This window comes from Taudactylus pleione, unplaced genomic scaffold, assembly GCF_031769625.1.
Source record: "Taudactylus pleione unplaced genomic scaffold, aTauple2 ptg000040l, whole genome shotgun sequence".
NCBI classification, from domain to species: Eukaryota; Metazoa; Chordata; class Amphibia; order Anura; family Myobatrachidae; genus Taudactylus; species Taudactylus pleione.
This window is the reverse complement of record NW_028284442.1, coordinates 29,938,654-29,953,318: the sequence shown is the minus strand read 5'-3', so window position 1 is coordinate 29,953,318 and position 14,665 is coordinate 29,938,654. Positions and strand designations below refer to the sequence as shown.

At 46.3% G+C, this 14,665-nt stretch overlaps 1 protein-coding gene across 1 annotated transcript in view; it reads left to right on the top strand.

Annotated features, from left to right (window-relative positions):
• Positions 1-14,665, top strand: part of BAZ1B (bromodomain adjacent to zinc finger domain 1B) — an 80,965-nt gene that overhangs the window by 56,229 nt on the left and 10,071 nt on the right. Inside the window, exons 12-17 of the mRNA XM_088455151.1 lie at positions 2,735-2,912; positions 3,004-3,189; positions 5,070-5,217; positions 5,325-5,472; positions 5,654-5,763; positions 9,454-9,593. Coding sequence (XP_088311277.1) covers positions 2,735-2,912; positions 3,004-3,189; positions 5,070-5,217; positions 5,325-5,472; positions 5,654-5,763; positions 9,454-9,593 — 910 coding nt within the window. The remainder of the gene's footprint in view (positions 1-2,734; positions 2,913-3,003; positions 3,190-5,069; positions 5,218-5,324; positions 5,473-5,653; positions 5,764-9,453; positions 9,594-14,665) is intronic.

Genomic DNA, 14,665 nt, shown 5'->3' with positions numbered 1-14,665 from the left:
AGGTGGTGCCAGATCTCCATTTGCCTATTATGCTTTTGTGTAATGCAGGGTGTTCAATGTATTGGGATTTTTTTTTTTTTTTTTTTTTAATAGTGGTTTGTAATGTTTTACATGTAAAGTATGTGTTTAGACTTGTATCTAAAATGCATTTACAAAGTGTACTTTTAGGGGTTTTATTTACGAAATAGGAACACTTGTCTAATCAGGACCTAATGAATGGTTTATTTCCTACATATGGAAAATTTTCAGTAAGCTTATGTTAAGCATTAAGTGCAGGGTTGCCACGCTAATCAAGTCAAAACAGCAGAGGTAGGCAGCACGAACTCCCTCAAAAGGAGTTATCTTGTAGTAGTCCTATGTGAACGTGCTGGAATTCGTCCACTGATGACCTAAGATGAGGTTCACTGTTACTCTCAAAACTTTTGGCCATGGCTGTACATAAGTATTGGTTTTAACAAAGTTTGCTGCTTCAGTATTTTTAGACCTTATTGTCAGATATTACTATGGTATATTGACTTAAAATTACAAGCATTTCATAAGTGTCAAAGGCTTTTAATGTCAATTACATTAAGTCTATGCAAAGAGTCAATATTTGCAGTGTTGACCCTTCTTTATCAAGACCTCTGCAATTCGCCCTGGCATGCTGTCAATCTAATTCTGGGTGACATACTGACTGATGGCCGCCCATTCTTGCCTAATCAATGCTTGGAGTTTGTCAGAATTTGTGGGTTTTTGTTTGTCCACCCGCCTCTTGAGGATTGACAACAACAAGTTCTCAATGGGATTAAGGTCTGGGGTGCTTCCTGGCCATGGACTCAAAATTTCAATGTTCCCTCAGTAGCATTGCTTCTAAGACGGGGCTTGTAGGAGCCAAAAGTGTTTGCTCCCCCCCCCCCCCCCCAGCCCTGTGCATTGCCCCCGAGAAGTGGTGTCGTCAGCCGTGCATTGCCCCCCAGGAGTGGTGTCGTCGTCCCCCCTGTGCATTGCCCCCCAGGAGTGGTGTCGTCGTCCCCCCTGTGCATTGCCCCCCAGGAGTGGTGTGTGTGTCCCCACCCCCCCATACGTTGTCCCTTACACACACACACACACGCCACCCTTACCTGATCCCCGCTCCTGACAACGACCACCGCTGTCCACTCCTCTGGGCCCGCTCTCGCTCTGCACTATGGGATGGGAGACTCGTCATGACTCTCCAATCACCCACTGCAGGGAGAGCTGGAAGGCGGAGCTCATGAGTGAGCTCCAGCCGGCTCCCTCCGTGGACGCAGCACCCAGTGAGTCTGTCTGACTCTCATTGGCTGCTATAACAAACACACAGCTGCTGCTGGCGGCTGTGTGTTTGTTCTGTAGTGTGGACTGCGCTCGCAGTCTGCACTACACTAGCGGCGGCAGGGAGTTGCCCTCAAATGTGGTCGCCAGGCAGCCAAACCTGGTCGCCATGGCGACCTGGCCCCCAGGTTTTGTCAAGCCCTGTTCTAAGAGCATTAGGGGTGTGTGTGTTCTAAAGAAGTAAAAAGGAGACCAACTATATCGCCAGAGTGGGAATGTGCACCCTGAAACTTGGAGTAGCTGAAGTGAGGAAACTTTATTCTAACCTGCTGTTATTTACTTAGGAAAGGGCTTGGTGCATTATCACTTCTCCACAAGTTCTGTTCATAAACTTATACAATATGGCAGAGGTTCCCAAACTTCGCCCTACAGTTCACATTTTAAGGATATCCATGCTTGAGCACAGGTGACTTAATTAGTACCTCAGTCACTTTGATTTGACAATCTGGACTGTAATGGCTGAGTTTGGGGACCTCTCCGCTATGGGACAGATTCAGTGCCGAATGCAAATTGGCTGCAATTACACACATTACATGCAGGGAAATGAGGATAGTCACCTGTCTGGAAAGTTGTACGTATCTGTGACCACACTGCCTCTAATTATATGCTTTGTTTCGTACACGTAGTCATCAGCTTGCAGACCCCTGTCCTTGGATCTCTGCATAGCAAAACTCCATTTAGCCCACAGTTCAGTCTACATGGCTCAATAAACTTGGCCTACATGCGAACGCCCAATTACTCATTTTGCTGTAAGCGAAGAAGCAACCACAATGTGTATAATTCTGAATCGCCCGTAGATATATGCTACGACTACAGAGCGTGCACCGTTAAAAATAAAACGCATAATCCAGCAGCATAATGGACTTTAAATTAGTCCTTATATATGTCTACTCTATTTTGGGTTCCTCTTTGCTAGAAATCGATCCATTTTCAGATGCATGCAAAGCTGCTTGTTTTTGTGCTCCTATTCTTCCTTATGGCCTCAGCCGCACAGGTTACACTTTGAGTTTGCACTTTTCGAAATTCAAAGATACCTGCTTTCCTGTTGGTATCTCTGGTAGTAGCAACAGATTTTGAGTGACCACCTAGATCTGTTCCAGGACTAGAAGCCTGCTACAAAAATCTCCTCACTCTGGCCTCTGCCTGCTCACAGGAAATAGGGAAGAAAGTCCTCACCTTATATACCTTCGGAGGTGTTCCCATAGTGTCTTAAAGATGAGCAATTTTTACCATTAAAAGTATATCCACCATGTGTTCTTGGATCAGTTGCATCCTGTAATTCGTTCCACTATTTTCTGGGAATCTAGCATCTGAAACTTGTCACCTGGAAACTTTAATGCGGAATCAATCTATGATGGGCTTCTTACAAATACCTATGATTTGTGTTCTGACACTATGTATGCAGGTATCAGGACATTTTGCATTCCATCCACCTTGCTCGCAAGTCAAACCTGGGCTTGAAGTCATGCGACGGTGTCCAGGACCTGCTGAACTTCCTGCGCAGTGACATAATAGAAGTGGCAACAAGGCTTCAGAAGGGTGGGTTAGGTTATCTGGATGACACTTCTGAATTTGAAGCCAAGGTAAAATCATAAGCTGTATATTTTTTCGCAATAGTCCGTAACCATATCCGTACTATAGTGGCAGAGCTCACTTACAATCTCTCTTTGACAGGTTCGTTCGCTGGAGAACCTAAAAGATTTTGGAGACTGCATCATCTTTCTCCAAGCAGCTGTCATCAAGAAGTTCTTACAGGGTTTTATGGCTCCAAAGCAGAAAAAGCGTAAGCCCCAATCGGAAGAGGCTGCTGCCAAAGCTGAGGAGCAGGATGAGGAAAAGAAAATGGCGGAGGAAGCAAAGGTATGATGCACTTCTCTAGCTGGCCACAACTGACTAATTGCAGTTTAGTGAACTACAAACAAGAGACTTTAATGCTGGGCGCAAATGGAAAACTTTATATGGCAAATATTTGAATGACTAGTATAAGTGTTTTTGGGGTTTTTGTTTTTTTTATTTAAAATGATTGTCAGTCTCTATCTCTATCACTAAATGTTAGAGTGATGTTATTAGGAAGCTGCCAGGTTGTGTGTCTGTCAGGATTCCTTTTGCCTCATCGATCCCCACACAGTTTAGATTCCCCCCTCTGGCATATGGTACTTTTCAGAGGCCTTTGATTATGTTCCAAACATTTTTAAATTCTTACATCAGTATCCTTGTGAAGGTGGAAATAACACTGTTTATGTTTGGATGGGTGTTCCCCTTTTATGGCCATCCTTGCTGTAGTCTGAGGCATACAGATACCTGAGATGTCCACTTGGTGGCAGCAAACTAATACATCAGTTTGGATTCTACTCCTTGCGCTACAAGGTGAATGTATATTTTCAACCTCCTGCTCTAGGAGGATATTCATCTTTGGAGCGGGTATTTTAAAGTTTTCCCTTTTTTATATGTACCTTGTATTTGTACATTGTTACACTGTTTTTCTTTTACCAAGTTTACATTTGTTAAACATGGTGAATGACTTGCTGTAATCTGTGGGTGTGATTTGTTCTGAAATGCAGGATGTTAATGACCTGGTGTTGACGTGCTTCCATTTTGCGGGAGAAGCTTTAAGCAATGGGACAGTGACTTTCACTGTTAGTATCTGTTTTTCTAGTACAGTGTCCGTGTGCATTGTTTGCATGGCTGAGCTACACTGAATGTGACAAGATAAGTCCTTCTAGATCCTGTGATTATTTCACCTTAACCACTGTAGCGTTCCATTCAGACTTCAATAGAAGCTGATCAGTAAAAGCTGGACTACACTGAAAGTGTTTTATGATGGCTAAGGGAAACTAGTGCTTTTTGCTATTGATTATGAAATGCTTTGTTTCAGGCTATTTAGGTGTTTCCAACGCCATGCAGCAGTATAAATGGCCGATGCAGCAATATGGTCTTTGTGTGCAGGTTTCTTTTCTGCAAAAGTATTATGAAATATTTAGACTAGGGATGTAGAATACCTAATGCTGCCATCCAATGAACACTATGTATTGTTTAAATTGTGCTGGATTACCCCACCAGATGGGGAAAGGTTTCAAAACAAACTTAGACATACATATGTGTTAAAACTTTCTAACTTGTCAAGAACTTTTTACTTAAATGCTGATAAACAAGACTCCAGTGCATTTGAGCATAGATCTTTACATGGAAAATGATGCAGTTCAAAACTGAATTCCCATATATAGCTGATATAACTCTATAGCCAGTGTTACCAACAAGACGCAATGCGACAAATACGCACCACAATACTGCATTGGTTCATAGAATATGCTACACCTGTATATTTGTGTGCGACAGCGTCTGAATCTGTATACGAAGTGCCTCGGTGTAGCGGCCTCTGGTTTTTGCCATGTCGTGCTACGTAAACAGATTCAGGCGCACACAGTTGTCGCATGTCAAATGAATCAGTGCAGACTCCTGGTGCCTTGCATCATATTGTTAGACTCATTTTCGGATGAAAAAGAAGCTCTGCGCTAGCAATCACTTTGGACCTGGCGGGTCACTCGCGCCGGGCGTCTCGAGCTGCATGCCAGCTTGAGGCTAGGTGTTTGATTACACCTCTCCTCCATGTGTTCAATCACCACAGATTGACAGTGATTTCTGGATCCAGAATTTTCCCCCGAAACACTGCTCATGAAGGGAGTCTCTGTTAAATCGTAAACTATTGCTTTCCATGCTCAAGTTATACCTCTATATTACAGGTGGCGTCTGCTGTGGAGAAATGGAAGACTGCCATCCTTGAGGCCCAAACATTCTCACGTATACATGTACTGCTGGGGATGTTGGATGCCTGCATCAAGTGGGACATGTCCTCTGAAAATGCCCGCTGCAAAGTCTGTCGGAAGAAAGGTAGACTGCAGCTAAAGCTTTGGTAGCTTCCAGCAATGCTCAGCAGGTCAATGTTTGTGTGGATCTATTTATGCAGTTTTTTTTTTTTCTTTCCCCTTCTGTTCCAGGTGAGGATGACAAGTTGATTCTATGTGACGAGTGTAACAAGGCATTCCACCTCTTCTGTCTGCGACCGGTTCTCTTAGTAATACCGGAAGGGGAATGGCTGTGCCCTGCTTGTCAGCCAGCAACTCTCAGACGTAGCTCCCGGGGCAGGTATGGCTGCATCACTTATAGGTCAGATGTATTTTGCAGCTCTTTGTGGACATGCATGTTTTCGGTTGCAAGACTTCTGTTGCAGTTCAGCTAGTTAATTTTCTTTTTTGAATTGGTCTCTCAATATGTGAAACTTTTATAGCCATGAGACATACGTTCCTGTTTTACTTCTCTGTTAAAGGAACTATGCTGAAGAGTCCTCTGATGAGGAGGAGGAGGATGATGAGGATGAGGAGGACGACGAGTATGATGAGGACACAGAGGATGAAGACCAGGATATAGGAATCAGGTGTAAGTCTATAAGTTTCCTTTTATTGTGATGGGATAGTATTGGTGAAAAGCTTTATCCCTATTACATTAGTGGTATATATTCTCGAGTGGTAAGTGGTATGGTCAGAGATGGAGGGCAATTGATATATAGTAGTGTTTGACCAATTTACTTACCTGTTAGTCTTGTAAGCTTATTTATCTTGTCAGCGCTTTCAGCCATGCGTAATAAAGGTTGGCAATGTTGCCAGCTACCATATTTAATTTTTTTTCTCTGTGGCTCATTTAAACATAGCAGAACAGTGTATACCCACTGGTCCGTTCACTGGTGTCCCGTGTTTTTTTTTTGGGGGGGGGGATGGAGGGAGTCTTTTTTTTGGTTATCTTTGAGCACTTTGCAGCATCAGTCTTGTCTTCTCTACTGATCTTATGTGCTATGCAATGCAGTAAGTTACTATTCCATTCCCTTCACTGTGGAGTGGCAGCAGAACTGCATGCAGTGGAGGTATGGCACACCAGTATAGCATACAGTGGGGTGGAAGTACATGGTATAAAACACGGAATAGCAAATACAGCAAACAGTGATGCAGTTTGGACATGACACGTACGGGTGATTGAAACATTTGTAATATAATGTACACTGAATAGATGTTTGTTCATCCTGCCTAATGCTGGCCACACACATAGCGATATTTTACCCGATCTGGCCGATTCCGACACATTTGAACAACAGATCGTGTAAAATATGGCCAAAGCGTGAGTCCCCACTCACGATGCGATGCGCGTCCCCGCTGGTCGTACATCGCATCGTCAGATCTGCCATGCAGTAGGGCAGATCTGACAATCTAGAACACGATGCACTGTAAAAAGTCTGGATGCAGGAGAGATTTGACACCAAATTGTGTGCAGATCGTGTGCTGAGCTGCCGAAGAGAGTTTCAAGGGAAATCGTACACATCGGCTGATCGTGTGCAGATCGCCATGTGTGGCCAGCTTAAGAAAGAACCATCCAAGGCAGTTATCTGGGGCGCAGTATGTAGGTCATATCTGCCATGGTGTGCAAGTAGCGGTAGTATAACATCCAGGCAGAAAGAAGGTAAAAAATATAAATGAGAAGCTGATTACATAGGTATAAAAGGCCGTATTAAAAGAATGGTGACCGCATTATAAGTTATAATCCATGTTCATCAGACATTAGAAATAATGAAGTAAATTGCAATTTTCGAGTGTGTGGTCTTGTCGTACCCAGCAGTTTCGCAAGTGCGTTTTGGCTGCAGCATGAGACGCCCCTGAACCCAGTCTCAAAGGCGATGAATTGAAGGAGTGGTAGCACTCCTGGGCTGCAGTGTTTGAGAAATTGTTTAATTTTGGGTAAGAAAGTAGTGCAAAGTACAAATCCCTTTCTAACTCCATGCTTCACATGACATGCTGAAGATGCAGGCCAAGCCTTTCTATTTAGACAACTTACACGGGATGTTGTAGCTCACTGTTTCATTGTGTTATCATGCCAGACCTAGGGGGAGACTGAAAATGCTCCTGTATGTTTCCTTCCAGGGTCATTCCATGTTCAGGTGGGGACACCCCGGTCCACTTGACATGTCCAATATTGATAAAATTGTACATGAATGTTTGCATATGTCAGACTAACTTTGGGAACATTTTAGTTTACAATATGTAATAGTAGCAAAACTATGGCCCTCAAAGTGGGGGTGGGTGAAACTAAAATTTTTTTCAGAATTGCAGATGGTCAGGTGGGGACGATCTTCAAAATTAGTCCACTAAATGTGGAATAACTCCAGTCTTATGGTGCATACACACGGTCAGATTTTGTCAGATCTGAATGATGACACTTTTAAAAATCGTTCATATCTGAAAGAAAATCTGACATGTGGGCCTGCAACGATGAACGAAGCGCGTTCCCGCCTGTCTGATAACGATATCTGATGTGTTTGCAGTAAGATTTTGACTTTCATTCATTTTAATACCTGTCTGAAATCGTTCAAACGTTTGTAAAAATCTTTCATCGTTCTGACAGATCTGACTGTGTATGCACCATTAGTGGCACAAACATATATGCTGCTCCTATTTGAAACCATTCTAAGGTGCAAATTCTCACTAACCTTGCCCGTGTGTCATGCTTTTAAACAAAATTCAACATACCATAGGAAACAGTGGAGATGAGCCCAGATGTCGCGCATTGTTTTTTGGACAGACTTTTAGTTGTTGAGCTGTCTATTTAAATTCTGCTTTATTTACATTTTTTTTCCCTGTTGACTTCTGGTGAAATTAGCCGTGGTTTTTTCACACTGAGACATTGGGTAATCTAATTATATTTGGTTTTTTTTTGTATACTATGACTTTCAAATGTTACTGATACTCTATTCGGTAATATGGGACCATTCCTAAGCTCCAGAAATATTGTTGGGACCAGTGGCGGCTGCAGTGCAATCCAAGATTTAAATGGGCGAACCACACCAATTGCCAAGTCATGTGTGCCGGTGTCCCAGGAGAATGATGGTGACAAAGCAAGATATGAGCCTTTCATCCACGCGTGAAACAAATCTATGCAGTTTTACAAAATCTCTGGTGCAGAGCGACAGATAAATGATGTTGGTTTAGGGTTTAGAATCCTGCGGACATCTAGTTTCTTGTGTTGTCCAAGCTTAGCTTTTCTTTTCGGTCTGAATGACAAGTTCTTAGCAATCTTTCTCGCTGAGACTAGAACTGCAATGTCTTTCCAAAGTATGCACCATTCCTTTGTTCATGTAAGTGATGGTCATGCAGCACAAAGCAATGTTACCTTGGGATTGTGCCTGTTTTGCCGGTGCCAAGGAGTTAATAGTAACGATATTCTTTTCAATCCTATGGGATTTCATAGAATTGGGAATTGTTGGCCCTTGCACACAGGAAACGCCTGCATGGCATGCTGTCGGCCGCCGTTTCATTTACAAGAGACACGTTTGTGTGTGAGTGTGGGACACAAAGATTAAAGCACAGGGATCGAACAGGATCAGCATTTCTGTGCCAGTGACAGCCGCCTTACTGGAGAATGCAGTTACAGGGAGGCAGCAGGCATTAAAGTTCAAAGTTTAGCCCTTGTGGTAGTAACACGACACGTGTTTGCCTCCTACCCTATGTCGGTTAAGGTCCCACTGATTAACTTAGCAACTGCGAGATCCTGCTGTGTGGCCCTCTTTTTGTTTTCCACTCTAGTCATCTCTCACCGGCAGCAGCTGTATCACAGCCATTAAGTCAGGAGGGGGTTGAAGTGGGAACAAATGTTTTTTTTCTTTCTCTGCAGTTGTCTACAGCGATCAGTTGTAATTCTATGGAAGCCTTGCATCTCCCCATTTACCACACTGAATGTGCCCTTCAGGCTTTTCTTACCTTTATGTGCTGCTTTTTTTTATTTAGGTGTTTTGCCCTTGCCACATACCTTTACAAAATGAATTAAACTTCATGTTCTCTCCTGTTTTAATTGTTCTGTATTCGTAACAATGTAGAACATGTTTGTGAATTTCCAGATTTTCATCAAACACTTCTTGCTGTAGTAACCACTATGGTTGCCCTTAAACTATTAAAGATATGACGGCTGTTTGGCAGCCCATGAATTATTTTTGGTAAGCATTTGACGCTCGCAATGTATCCAGCAAACTGTAGAACTTTTTATCTTCCTAAACAGTCTTAACTTTTTTTTTTTTTTCTCCCTATTTAGTGCGATCTCGCAAAGCAGCGAAGGGTAAAGCTAGCAAGTCTAATCGTTCGAGTCCAAGGGGGCGCCAGCAAGCAAAGAACAATCAGCGGTCCTCTCGACAGCGCACACCGCCAGAAAATGGAGCTGAAGTGGAGGAGGTGGTAAGTCATTTCTTAGCTCTAAACTCTCTCTAAGCTTTATCAGATTTTTTTCCGCGTCACTTTCCTGCTTTGGTCATTCTGGGATAGCTCAACAAACTTTCTAATCAGATGCCCTCATATTCCATAACGGATTAGAGATTTGCAAATAATAAAACGAGCTTTAGTAGCTCACTAGTTCAAGCACCAACCAATGGATAGCGCTTCATCACTGCAATGTCCCACGTTCCTGTGCCTCCTGACATTCATGTCTGCCCTGTAAGCCACTTCTAGGTTAGTTGGTGAAAAATAATACGAAGGTAGGGTTGGAGGTATGCGCGGGCACATTCATGAACCAGCTTTTCTAGCCTAGGTCTGATGCAGTGAAAAGATGAATGCTTTTCTCACTTAAGCTTTTGTTTTTAGTGTTCATTAGGCCAATGGTGAATACAAACTCTTGGCAATTTAGGCCATGTATGAGCATCTGATGTCAGAACCAAGCTCTGAAAATGCCTTTGGATACAATTCATTCTGTCAGTACGTCTTTACAGTTCCCTCTATAGAAAGTTTTAGGAGGCTTATGTAAGTGAGCAGGCCTGAAGTGATTTGTATGCAAACCTGATAGTTTAAATGAATCTGATGTTTTGCAATATGCGCATAATCTGTACCGTACATGACTCTTGCAGTGTCTCCTAAGCCGCAGCGTGATTGAATTGCTACAGTCGTTTGGGGGCTTGTACTTAAACTGTAGCGTTGGCCCCATTTTCAAGATGTGCTGAGGCCCGGCTCTGCGTCTTCCTGACACATTTCCTGGCCTCTGCAGCATGATTACACCCGACATCCTGAGTTTAGTCATATGTCCGATTGTTACGCAAGTGATCTGATGCTGCGTCTCTGGAAGCAGCAGCAGATCACAATAGCTGGTATAAGGCGTCTATTTACACAAGACTCCTCCTGCGGTTATTGCATATTGTAACACAGCTGCTATTAACAAAGACACTGCGACTGCTACAGTGTACATCTATCAGACCCATAGGGCCTTAATTCTGTAAGATGTCTGTATGGAATGGGTATGTAATGCCGGCTGTCGGGATGCCTCCTGTCAGAATACCGACAGCGGCATCAGTATTTAGACGCCTAACTTAAGTCCCTTGTCGGGATTTCACTGTCTGTATTGAGACCGGCAGCATCGCAGCTGCTGGTCTCATAGCTACATCCACTCTGTTTCCCTTTCAATACTCCATGGCAGCCATTACAATGAGTAGCTTTACTACTAAATTAGGTAGACTGGAAGATTTTTTTTAAAAATCCCTCATTTGGTGTATAATGTAGCAGCTCCTCTTCCCCAATGCATTTTTCTTATCTTTATTGATAGGTCAGGTAGTAGTTTTATTTCTACTTCAGGGTCCATAGGGGGTCCACAGGGTTGACCTTGGGGTATAGCTGGATCTGGATCCACGGGCACCACGCAGTTAAAGCTTTGCTGCTCCCAGGATGCACTTGGGTCCGTCCTCCTCTATACCCCGCCCCGGCCACAGGCACCTCAGTTTTAGTTGGTGCCCGGCCGGAGTCGGGTCACCCTGTCGCAGTGGGGCTGCAGGAGCAGCCCCTAAGCTTTATTTTAAAAGATAAATTTTTTATTTTTTTCTTCTTTTTTTACACTTTTAGAGCGGCAGCATCAGACTGTCCTTTAGGACGTCCACGCTGCCGCTCCTTCTCCCCGCTGGCGCCGCGACGCCAGTACAGCTCTGGGGATCGCGGCGGGACCCCAGAGCCTGTACTAGCCGGGCTCTGGGGACTACCTTGACTGCTGCCGGACGCGACGGGGATCAGGTAAGCCGCGGGTCGCCGCGTGCGGCGGCCCGCGGATACTTTAATGCAGTCAGGAGCCTCCGGTCTCTGGGGACAGACCGGAGGCGCTAGCGGCGGCGGCGGGCTCCCCCTCAATTGAGGAATACCCCGCGTGTCCGCTAGACCACCAGGGTATCAGGCTAGTAGCGGGACCGGCAACCCGGGGGTTAATTGCTAGCCAGGGGAGGCAGCCTTCCCTGTCTAGCGGCTCCTCAGCTCAGCGCGCCTTTCAACTAGCAGTCTGGCGTCGCTGAGCTGCTCTTATCTCTCGGCCACTCCTCCTCTGAGGTCTCCGGCGGCCATCTTTACTGGCACATCGCAGACTCCCAGGCGGTATCAAGTGGACCGGTCCCCCTGTGTACCTCTCCCCTGCTAAAGGACAGTGTACACAGCGCTATAGCCCTCCCAGACACTGAATCTGGGCGGTTGATTGTAGCGGAAGGTGCAGTGAGTATAACTTTTCTGCATTGTATGTGACTATTGCTAGTGCTGCCTGTCTGTGACTTATTCTCCTTACTGTCAGCTTATAACTATCCCTTTCCTTCTCCTACGGCCCGGCAGGTGTGTGGGGGAAGGGCGTTTTTCTGAGACCCTCACATATATAAAACACGTATTTGTGGGGTCAGTCACATACTGTTGTGTGCTACACAGTACCATTTCTGGGCTGTTGTTTCGCATACTGGTGAGTGCGCGGGTGTTAAAACCGTAATTCCTCTGGTGATACCTATTTCTTGTGTATTTACGGTATCATGTCGGATGAGGAGACTGAGCGCTCTGTGGCTCCTGTGTTATTTTCCTGCAGACGCTGTGCTGCTGGAGTTGATGGGGAGGACTTATCTCAGGATGGTCTGTGCGGGCGGTGCCAGCTGGTACCGGGCCCCTCCAACCCCCCTGTATCACAGGACCCTCCTTGGGCGATGTTTTCACAGGTGCTGGCGTCTATTGCGGACCGGTTATCGGTCCCATCAGCGGTCCCTTCTAGGGCGTTACCGCAGCCCACCATCTCCCATTCCCCGAGGGTTCCACAAATGTTGCGGTCTTCCCCCGGGGCCCAGACTGTGGGTCCTTACTCGGGACTGCCTGTGTATGTGCAGTCTTCCCCAGGGACGTGTCAGTCTGTAGTGCCTTTGCAGAGTGTTGCTCCGACGGCTCCTCCGCCTTGGGTGGATGTTCTATCCAGCTCCGTACAGAGTCTGGCGGCTTCATCCTCGGCGTTTCAGTCTATGTTGCAAGGTGATGTGCCACCAAGGGTGTCTAAACGTCCGGTTGTGAGTTCACTAGCTGCGCAGTTGTCGGACTCGGAAGTGTCCTCAGATGATGGAGAAATCCATGAGGACTCTGACTCTGATGTCATGGGGCAGGAGGTGGAAGCTAAGTCCTCCATTAATGTTCCAGCCTTAGTTAGGGCGGTGCGGGCTATCCTACATGTTGAGGATGATGCGCCGGCTCCTAGGTCGAAGTTTCCTAATTTTAAAAAGGCCAAGGTGACCTCAACTGTGTTCCCCCTGTCTGATCAATTATCGGATCATATGGCGGCGGCCTGGCAATTACCTAGTAAGAGGTTCCATCCACAGAAAAGGTTGGCGGCGAACTATCCTTTTCCTGAAGCTCATTGCAGGAAATGGGAAACTCCGCCGGCGGTGGATTCCCACGTTACCCGCTTGATCAAAAGCGCGACGTTGCCATTGCAGTCTATCTCCTCTTTGAAGGATCCCACGGACAGGAAGGTGGAGACTTGTTTAAAGTCCATTTATTCTCTTTCCGGGGCGGTGGCTCGCCCGTCCTTGGCTATCTCCTGGGTGGCTAAAGCCATTGAGGCATGGGCCAATGCCTTGGAGGATACCTTTCCTGATGAGGCTCCGGATATCCAGAGAGCGTTAGTGGGACAGATGCGGGATGCAGCTTCCTATATTGGGGAAGCGTCTTTGGATGCCAGCCTGCTCACTTCTAGGGTGTCGGCTGCAGCGGTATCTGCTCGGCGCTCCCTGTGGCTGAGGTCCTGGAGGGCTGATGCAGATTCAAAAAAGGGTCTGGAGGCTTTGCCTTTTAATGGTGATTTACTATTTGGTCCGGATTTGGACAGAATAGTGGATACTTTGGCTAAGTCCAAGTCGGCTTTTCTCCCTTCGGCCTCTGCGCCGGCTAAGGTGAGGAGCTCTGCCTTTCGGTCCTTTCGGGTTCAGGGTAAGGCCAAGGGCCAGTCCTTCCCGAGACATTCGGCGACCAAGGCCGCACCCAAGCCCAAGAAGCAGGCATGGAGTGCTCGGCGCCCTTCTTCCAAGCAGGAGGATAAGCCTGCTGCCTGATGGGACGGGCCTCTCTCTGGGGGACCCCAGAGTGGGAGGCCGACTTCTCCAATTCGCCCAGTGTTGGCACAATACCACCACGGATGCCTGGGTTCGAGAAGTAGACTCTCAGGGGTACGCCCTGTCTTTTCGGTTCAGGCCGCCCCACCAGTTTTTCTGTACGAGTCCTTCTCTGGACAAGACCAAAGCTGGTCAGATTCAGGTAGCTATAGAATCCTTGCTACAAGCAGGGGTCATTGTTCCCGTTCCGCAGTCTCAGCGCGGGACGGGGTACTATTCTACTCTGTTTCTGGTACAGAAACCCAATGGTTCTCATCGCCCTATCCTGAATTTGAAGTCTCTGAACAGATACCTCAGAGTTCCCAGGTTCAGGATGGAAACGTTACGTTCCATCATTCTGGCGATGGAACCCGGGGATTATATGGTCTCCCTCGATATCCAGGACGCATATCTCCATGTGCCCATAGCACCGGCACATCAGCGGTATCTGAGGTTTGCTATCCTGAAACATCACTACCAATTTCGGGCGTTGCCTTTTGGCCTTTCCACGGCTCCGAGGGTGTTCACCAAGGTGATGGCGGTTATGGCTGCCCACCTTCGGGGTCAGGGTCTACGTCTGTTGCCGTACCTGGACGATCTTCTGCTGCTGGCGAGCTCCCCGGAGGTGCTTCTTCGACATCTCCACCTGACCATTGCTTGTCTTCAAGCACACGGGTGGTTGATAAACTGGAAGAAGTCCTCCCTGATTCCAACACAGTGGATGGTTCATTTGGGAGCCCTGCTGGATTCTCGTCAGCAGCGGATTTTCCTGACTCCAGAGAAGGTCTCCTCCCTGCAGCTGCGAATACACAGTTGCCTGAGCAGTTGCCGCCTGTCGGTCCATTCAGCTATGAGAGTTCTGGGGTCCATGGTGTCGACATTCGACATGGTGGAATTTGC